At 47.3% G+C, this 9,866-nt stretch overlaps 1 protein-coding gene across 1 annotated transcript in view; it reads right to left on the reverse strand.

Moving 5' to 3' along the window:
• Nucleotides 1-7,052, reverse strand: part of e2f1 (E2F transcription factor 1) — a gene marked incomplete at its 5' end in the record, with an annotated part of 26,794 nt that extends 19,742 nt beyond the window's left edge. The window contains 2 exons of the mRNA XM_084333226.1: nt 3,905-4,010; nt 6,798-7,052. Coding sequence (XP_084189352.1) covers nt 3,905-4,010; nt 6,798-7,052 — 361 coding nt within the window. The remainder of the gene's footprint in view (nt 1-3,904; nt 4,011-6,797) is intronic.
• Nucleotides 7,053-9,866: the final 2,814 nt, after the last annotated feature.

Raw genomic sequence — 9,866 nt, forward strand, 5'->3', positions numbered from 1 at the left:
AGCGTAGCAGAACTCTTAAGTAAATAACAGAGAACCACACATGGGGCCTGTAAAGAACTCACGGAAGTCAGCGACCAATAGAAACGTGCCCAGTGACGTATTCTATGGCGGGGGGAATCCCATGACTCAACCGACCATGATAGGTGAGGAGTCAGGGAATTCCCTACCCCCCCCCCCCCCCCCCCCCCCTCCGTGCCACACTGACAATCAGCACGGTAGGACCGAATGATAGCGGGCCAAACGCCCCGACCAATCAGAAAATAGGGAAGGAGGGGTTTATCCGGTTACCCCCTCACGATCCCATACCCCGTATACGATAATAATAAACAGCCATGATGATACCTTATGTAGCCAGCATGCTAATGAAACAGCATATATCCTAACAGGATAAGCTAACCCAATGCACACTAGCCACAGACGACAACACGTCTGCGAACAGGGTTTATAACAAGGCCAAGGTTTATGTGTGAACACGACACCCGTGTTTTATGTTTCAAGAAAAAAACACAGAAGAGAGAGAGGTCTATAAGACTGTGGTACAACTACACACACAAGTACTTCTGCAGGCCAACACTACAGTGTTGTGGCTCAATACCACCGTTTCAACGTAACAGAACACACAACTAAATCTTTACCACTATAGGAAGAACATAATTCTTCAGGACAAGGAAAGAAAAATCCTTTCGACCGAGTGTTAGCTACAGGCCTTGCTAAGCACACATATATATGTAGCGACCAGCTAAAGACTAAAAGTCTAGCTCTCCTATCAACCCCACAACTAGGCGAAGGTTCTACACATCGTATCTCCAACATATGTAGTGAATAAACACACAGTTTGTAACAAAAAATACAGTCCCTAGGAGGGACTTTTTATTGACGTACAAAATCATAGTTGGGAACAGGGGTAAACAGGGGGGGGGGGGGGGGGGGGGGTCACTACAGCGGCGCCTGCCACAAGCAGCTTGTTGCTTGCCACCACGGAAAGCTTTAGCCCCGGAGGGACGATCCCTACCGTCACCGTCACCTCCGGGCGTGGGTTGGCTGGCTGCGGCGGTCGAGGCACCCTCTCTCCTCCTGGCCTTCTTGGCCGAAGGACCAGCAGTGGCGGTGGTGGTTGCGACGGTCGCGGGTCCCCGACGGCGTGGCCTCCGTCGAACCCCACCGGCGACATCGGGTGGGGGGAAATGGGGCTGGAGCACTGCACGCTCCTGCTCCATGTCCCTGCAGGCTGCTGTCATCAACAGCATCACCGACCCGAAGAGCCCAGCATCGGAGAGGGGGGCCGTGAGCAGGGGAAGCCTCTTCCTGTCCGGCACTCGCGCCTGCTCCAGCCAAAGGTGGCGCTGGGACAGAGTGGCCAGGGCGCGTATCTTCCCGGCGGCAATAGCCTGCAGCTGAATCAGATGCAGGATGGCTCCAGCCGCCTGGGCGTGCAGTAACTGATGGTGTTCGTCCGGCACCGTACCGCCCGCCATCATCCGGGACATAAAGCGCGCTAGCTGCGCAATGTTGGACGTCGCCGCTAGGCTTTGAGTCGCGGCGACAAATGACTGGTCACTCCAGTTGGCCAACTGCCTAGCCGATTTCCCTTGGGGAACCGGCTTCCGCAACGGCTCCCACACCACCTCAGGACAAAGGAGAGACGCCATCGGTCTATCAAGCCGAGGCACCCCTTCCTTCCTTCATTCCCTCGACCAAACCCGCCACCCGCGTGACTTGCACGTAGGCGGGGGTAAGGCCAGTGATGTGAGAGATCACCTGTCCCTGACACACGTAGGCCTCCATTGAGGGGAAGACGTTGCCATAGATGACCTATCAAGTCATCGGGGACAGGGGCAGGCAGTGGCTGCGGTAGCGGCACGCCATTAGCGGCGGCGGCTGCCGCCATGAGCTCCGGGAACAAGGCACGTAATTCCCCATGCGCACCGTCCTCCACGCAGCTTGCGTCCCTCACATACGAGAGTCTACCACTCACTGTAGTGCCACCATCCGATGTGGCCGATAGCAGGGCATCTCGTCGCCGAGTCGGAGTACCCAACACCGGAGTACGAGGGACCCCAAAGAGACATACCACCCCCTGCCACACCCTGAGGGGGAGAGTGATGCGTCCCCACCAGGGCGTCAAATAAGAGCGCCTCTGCTCACACCATGAAATCCTCCGTTTCCATCGGCCACGGAGAAGCAGAAGCACCCTCATCTGGCTCCAGAAGCTCACCAAAACCAGGTTGTTCGCCTCTGCAAGCCACCATCCTACGACGGGAACGAGCAGAGACGAAGAGCTTGCATCTCAGATCCTCCGCTACCAGAGGAGCCGTCAGCCCATCGGCCGACCGCCCCTCGGCGGCGGGGGAACCAGAGCAGGAACCAGGCCATCTCACAGGAGACGGCCTTGGTACACCAGCTCCTCGGAGAGGCAAACTATCCACCGGACGCCGATCGGGTACGACTGACTGCCATGACCGCGGAGTCAGTCCCGCCCCAAGACACACTGCGGAGGCGGCAATGGAGAACCTCTGGTGAAGGGTGACGTTGCTAGCGTTCAAACCCCTCGAAGAAGACATTATAACTTAGCCCTTTTCTCTTAAAATTGTGAGAGAAAAAAAAAACAAGATATAATGTCAACGCAGCTCCGCCTTTCTTCAAAAAATCCAGCAAACTTCAAAGTGTGGTACTTTGCAGGCACTTGACGTGGTGAAAGACTTGGGAAGGAGCTGATGGTATGGCCACACCCCTGCTTATGTAGGGAGCAGATGGGGGTGTGGCCAGACAGATGATGGTATGTAAAGGTACATGTGAGAATTTATTCAGTTCAATACTGTATATGAAGAGTATTGCAATAGACGCAGAGCGGAGCTACACGATGTATAACTGCATATAACCCATATAACTCTGTATGATAGCATGTACAATAATGCTGTATATATATATCCACATCAGTCTCTACATACCTGAAAATAAACCTTTTTACATATCTGTATATCTGTAAATATCCCTACCTACTCTTACTAGTTGCACTGCTGGCCAGTATGACTTACTACCATAGTGTCATTATACCTGTATCACTGTACATATTAATAGTACAACTCTGTACACACACATATGCACAATACCAAGTGTAATCAACTGTACATTGTATATTACTATTGCACTTTGTTACATTTGCACTCTGGTTGGATGCCAAACTTAATTTTGTTGTACTGTACTCTACTTGTGCTGTATAATCACAATACATTTTAACCTAATCTAGAAGTTACATATCATGTAGAAGTGTGCAGTGCATTAGATACCTATCTGACGTGCGCTCATTAAAATATGACGGGCAATGAATTCATCCAAGTTAACGTAATTCATTTTGTGCCTAAGCTTATTTATTAAAAAAAAAAAAAAAAAAAAAACTGTCCAAATGTTTATTGGTAATGTGTTAGTGTGGAATGCCCTCTAGTGGACAGAATGTACATTACAACCACACGCTGATAGTGTGTAGACATTGGCCTATAGGTGCATAGTAATAAGCTACATTACAATGTTGGTTATTATTTGAATATTAAAAATAATAAAGCATGAAATTGGAATGAGATTATAGGGGAAGATCGACAGCTCTAGTGGAAGTGACCTAATATATATTGTACAATAAAAGGTGATACTTATATAACTTCTGCTTTGTCCATTCAAAGGCTGTGTGCTGAAAGACATCCCATTTGGTCGTTTCCTGCCCATGCAGTAAAATTACCATTAAGGACATTACCGTTAGTGGCTGGTAATTCCCTCAATTGTGAAAGTAGAACACTTGACACAAGGAGAGGATGTGTGTAAAGGCCTTAATGACATACATTGAAAATACACAGTAGTTCTTCATTCTTTATCTTCAGATATGAATAACAAAACAGTGTGCGTTTGTTTGTACCTCTGGGAGGGGCAGGCGTGGAGGGAGGAACTCTACCGAGGCATAATGGCGGGCGAGAGGTGCTGACGTACTGATGGTCACTGTCCAGGTCCAGCTTCCTCTTCACCTGCATGCAGACAGACGAGACCAGATCAAAGATATTTTATACCTTTGAATAGGGCCGGGGCGATAAAACAATAACGATAATTATCACGATATATTTTTCCTCGATATAAATATGAAACGTGGTCAAAAATTTTTATTAAAAAAAAAGCTTTAAAACCAGAGACAAACTTGTCTTTCTTGCCTGCAACTTAAAGTAATGGCTTTGCTTGTCCAAATGACAATACTGACCAAATTGAGATTTATTTTTCTCTTGTCTTGCTTTCTAATTTAAAATACAGTTTGAAACCATCTGTACACAGTAGGCCATGTGTGCTAATCAGACTTGAGATTTAATTAATTTTTCATTATTAATGCCAGTTATACAAGTTTTATTGTTATACAGTTCGTGTTCTACCTCAGATTTGTGATTTGGCAAGTAGGCCTAGTTTGTCATGTTCCAACAATAAAGAATATTCTGAACCACAATTGACCTTCTGGTTTCTTCAGCTTTCATTCCACAGCAAAAAATAGCCTTTAAACTTGACAGAAATAATTATTTCATGTATATCGAGAGAATTATCGATATCGAGTGATATGAAAAATGTTACCGTGATAACATGTTGGCCATATCGCCCCCAGCCCTACCTTTGAATTGATTGTATGGGTCCCAATCATATGGTATAAGTCATCTTGGTGAACTTGTATTAGTTTGCTATATCTCTCTGTGTTTACCCGACCACACCGTGGCTTCCCAGGAGCATTGCTGCTGATACTTGAACGTGCTGTATCCAACCAACTTACTGCTCATCTCTTACAGAATGACCTCCTAGACCCTAATCAGTCTGGCTTCCGGACTGGCCACTCCACAGAAACGGCCCTCATTGCGGTCACAGAGGCACTTCACTTAGCAAAAGGACTCTCCTCTGTCCTGATTCTCCTAGATCTATCTGCAGCCATCCTCGCAGCCCTCGCAGGAATGGGAGTGGCTGGATCTGCGCTGACATGGCTGACATCATACCTCAATGACCGCTCCTACCAAGTGTCATGGAGAGGGACCCTGTCGGCCACCCGCCCCCTGCGGACGGGTGTCCCCCAGGGCTCGGTCCTAGGACCCCTTCTCTTCTCCCTCTACACTAAATCACTGGGTAACATTATCACTTCTCATGGCTTCTCGTATCATTGTTATGCCGACGATACTCAACTCTTCCTCTCCTTCCCTCCCTCAGATATCCACGTCTGAGCGGATCTCAGCCTGTCTGTCTGACATCTCCGCCTGGATGACGACCAATCACCTCAAACTGAACCTAAACAAAACAGAATTGCTCCACCTGCCGGCCAAATCCTCCCCCCTGACCGACCTTTCCATCACAGTCGAGAATGCAGCTGTGACCGCGTCCCCGACCGCCAAGAACCTTGGTGTTGTCCTCGACGACCAGTTGAACTTCTCTGCTCACATCGCAGCGACAACCAGAACCTGCAGATTCCTCCTGAGCAACGTCAGAAGGATCCGCCCCTTCCTGACAAAAGAAGCCACCCAACTCCTCGTCCAATGAACAGTCATCTCCCGCCTCGACTACTGCAACGCACTGCTCGCTGGCCTCCCGGCCACTGCCACCAAGCCTCTTCAACTCATTCAGAACGCAGCGGCCCGCCTGATCTCAAACCTACCGATGTCGGCCCAATGCCATGTCACCCCACTTCTTAGGGACCTGCACTGGCTCCCCATTGCTGCACGAATCCGCTTCAAGGCCCTCGACCTGGCATACCGTGCGGCAAAGGGAACCGTTCCCGCCTACCTCCGGTCAATGGTCTCCAACTACACACCCTCAAGACCCCTACGCTCTGCATCTTCTGGCCGCCTCAGACCTACTCCTATCCGAGCTCCGGGAGGGTCATCAAGGAGAAGCCGCCTATTCTCAGTCCTTGCCCCACAATGGTGGAATGAACTACCCACCCCAGTTAGAACAGCCGAAACACGTCCAATCTTTCGCCGTCGACTAAAGACGCACTTCTTCAACAATCTGAAATAAAAAATTAAATAAAAAAGATATCTAACCCTAACTAACATTACTGTCATGCACTTGTCCTAATAAACTAACCAACACTATTACTCAACACTTTGATGAACATTGTTACTCAGCTGATAGAGTTGTGCCCTTCCTGATGACTTGTCGTACAGAACTTGTAAGTCGCTTTGGATAAAAGCGTCAGCTAAATGACTAAATGTAAATGTTATTTACAGTTTCATCTGTATGTTTCTAGCAATGTGCTCCTTCTCTTAGCAGCCCTGGATCCTTCCGTTTTATATATGATCTTACTTCTGGTAACCTGACCCGCCAGATGGTCTGTTACACACACTCATCTGGGAAGTTGTCCTTTTTGAAACTAACTTTCATACATTGCCATCTTCTCGTCACACCTAAACCACGGCCCATAGCTGCCAGCAGTTAACTCTTAAGGACGCAGACTGGCCTCCGACCCACTGTGGTTCAGGCACAAGCACATAACCTGAAGCCTGACAAGATGGATTCACGTCGTGTGATCTTGCAAAGCCAGCTGCCATGCAAGGTTAAGCTTCTGGCGTTTTTTTGTGAAGGCATTTCCAATTGCCAATGCAAAACATAGCCTACTGTGTGTTGGGAATTTATTTTATCCAAGGTACATCATGTGCATTTGGAATATTTGATGCCAAAATGGGAATCAGTTCCCCTAACCCTGGGCGTGTTGGTGCCATGAGGATTGGTGCCATTGAGCTACACACGGGCCCACTACTTTCAGCTACTACTACTACTACTACTGTCCCCCTCACCGGAGGTCTGCCCAGGGTGGGTCGTCTCTTGTCTTGGACGCCGATGTCGGCGGGCCCTTGTGGGGTGGCGAACAGCAGGATCTCCCCGGTGCTGGTGGGGGGCGCCGTGGCTGAACGGAGGCCCACATGACCGGGGCTGGAGATGATCACGATGTGGTGCTCCTCGCTCAGGCTGATGCTCCCCGTGTTCAGCAACGTCTCAAAGTCGGCCAAGAGATCCTCCGACGTCTGGCCCGTGATCAGAGCCTCTGACATGGCAGGGTCACTCAAGCCCAGTTTACCCCTCCCTCTCAAGACTTTTGGGGGGGGAGCTATGGAGGAGGAGGGGGGGGGGGGGGGGTCACAAACTCAGTTGCTGTATTTTGATTTGATTATCAACCCCTGCTTGCATTTGATGTGGTTATACTGGATGTGATGAGCAAAAAGTTCAGAGAATGTTGGCTTGGAGTTGATGGGGGGAGTGACAGAGCATTACTAAACGTTTTTTGTTCTTGTTTATAAGCAAATTAGAACGTTGTAGTAAACAACTACCAACAGTTCAATGGCACAGTAGCAACATTATACCTTTGTACAGGTAAATAGTTACGGTTGGAAAGCTTAGTGCTAAAAGCAAACTCAAGCTGATATTGGGGAGAAACAATTAACTGGTGGATAATATTCAAATCGTGCGAATACATAAATATATAACGCAGGGTTGTTAAGAGATGTTACTTGGCAAAAAGCCGAATAGTCAATGCTGCATAAACGAATGCCTGCTGCTCCACTTAGCTAGAACTTCGTGTACTTAAGCCAGCTAGCATTCAAGCTATAGCTAATCTTTTGTTTTCATCTTTCCATCAACACAGTGTTGCGGCGACAAGGCCTGATGACCACACTCAGCTAGCTAGCTTAGCTTAGCTACCGAGATCAACAAAAGGTTGATGGCAGTTTGCACACAATGTGGAGCAGCTCGACAACAGTCCTAACATTCACACCTGCGATGCAACAACTAGGTAGAATCTAAGGTTGCAAGGAAGACGAGTGTTTGAATTAAGGAGGGGAGGTGGCGGATATAAACTTTGTATACCCACCCGAGAGTGATCTAACGTCCGAAATGAAATATCACTTGCAAGCAAAACAACACACAGGCGTTGTAAAGAGACTTATATGGCTTATAATAATCAATAATTTGATATCAAAACGCTGGGCAAATTATTAGCATGCTAGCAAGTTACTAGCCACGGTCAGTAATTCCAAGTCCTTCGCTCCTCTTCAATCCCCTCGTTTTGTTGGGGCACGCAGGAAGCAGTCTGATACATCTAAAACAAAAAATAAGGGAAACATCCGATAAACAAAAATATATCCTTTAAGCTTCTCATGCAGGTCCTTCTGTTCCCGTCGCCGGTCGCAGCCCGTCAATAAAAGCCCTCTCTCGACCCCCGAAATCTCCTGTTATTGTTTGTTATTGTCCCAGCTGATCTAAACAAGGGTTGTGGGGTTTTCGCGCGGAATCTCTTTTGCCGCGAAAACCGGCACGTGCGCGAATCTCTACGTGCCGATTGGCTAAAAGGCGCGGCGTCCTGCACGACGCCGGAACGTCCGCCTGTCATTGGCCTCGCCAGCGGTCACGTGACTCACGTCTAACGTCAGACTAGTCGATGTATGATTAGAAGATGAAAACAAAACAATAATACATCGCCACTGTCAGATAACAATTATTACACAGTAACATGCAAGTAGTTTTGAATGAAATACGGATGATTACCACAATCAGACTTATTCCTCTCTCTAGAATATAGAAAATATATCATATTCACCGATCTCGCATGCTACTCAGGGTCAGTTTTTACTTTTCAAAAATGAAAAGGTGCCGCAAAAAAATAAAATAAAAAATGATTCTAACCGATTAGAAATCACCTACACCCCCGTGTTTCCAGAAATGGCTCAATGAAATGATCACACTCTCATACAGATGGAGAGGATCCGCTATTACAGTTCAACATATTACAATGTGGAACGCCCTACCCAAAGCTGTAAAGGAATGTAAATCACTACCCACCTTCAAAAACACTCTCAAAGAACACCTACGGGAGACTGCAATTCAAAACTGGCCCCTACAAATGTCCTAACCCAGTTGTACAATAAAGACCAAGCATGGCTTTGTCAGTATTCCAATGTACAAACCCACCCAACCCCACCCCACCTACCCAACCTCCTCCAATGTACAGTTTCCATGTCAAATGTATGTCAGTATTCCAATGTACAGTGTCCCCCCCCCCTACCCAACCCCCCCCCCCCCCCCCCCCCCCACCTCCAATGTACAGCCCCACCCCACCTACCCAACCTCCCCCAATGCACAGTTTCTATGTTAAAATTTATATACTCTTCTTCTGGATTTTTTTAGTATCACAAACAGTACTGTATTTGAAAATCTGGTATGTCATAAATGTATAGATGTAGCAGTACTGTCTATCTGTATGTCATGTGTGTCATATGATGAATTGAAAATGGGGGACCCTGATGGAAACAAGACGAAAGTCTTTCTCAGGTCTGCATCCTCTTAGCAATTGTATGTATTGAGCTGTACTGTACTGTACCCATTCTGCAATCTGTTAATAAACTTTTCAATCAATCAATCAAAGCAGACCCAAAGAGCACAACAGGTTTTCGGACATATGGTGCCCATTCATTGACTATCTGAAGGACAAATAATTGCATTCTGCAGAGACTCACCCCTGTTTATCTCATGTTTGACCTGCACCTTGTAACACCTGGCTATACAACACACTGCAATGCTTTGAGTGAAGTCACACTGTTATTTTATTTTCCTGTCTGGCAGTCTTTTTAATTTTTTAGTTTTTTAGTTTTTATTATGTCTGTTTATTTTTGTTCTGTCTCCTCCTTTTTGTATGTCTGTTCTTGTCTATAGTAAACTGAAAACTGAGAAATAAAGTATTATTAAAGAAAAAAGAAAAAGGTGCAAAATGTATGCACCTAGTATAAACTGACCCTGGATCGGTTGAAGCTTGGAGACGTTGTCATGGAAGTCACACGAATCGAGCGCCTATCCGGCAGAAGAGGAACTCCAAG

The sequence above is a fragment of the Notolepis coatsorum genome, assembly GCF_963971535.1.
Source record: "Notolepis coatsorum genome assembly, chromosome: 17".
NCBI lineage: Eukaryota > Metazoa > Chordata > Actinopteri > Aulopiformes > Paralepididae > Notolepis > Notolepis coatsorum.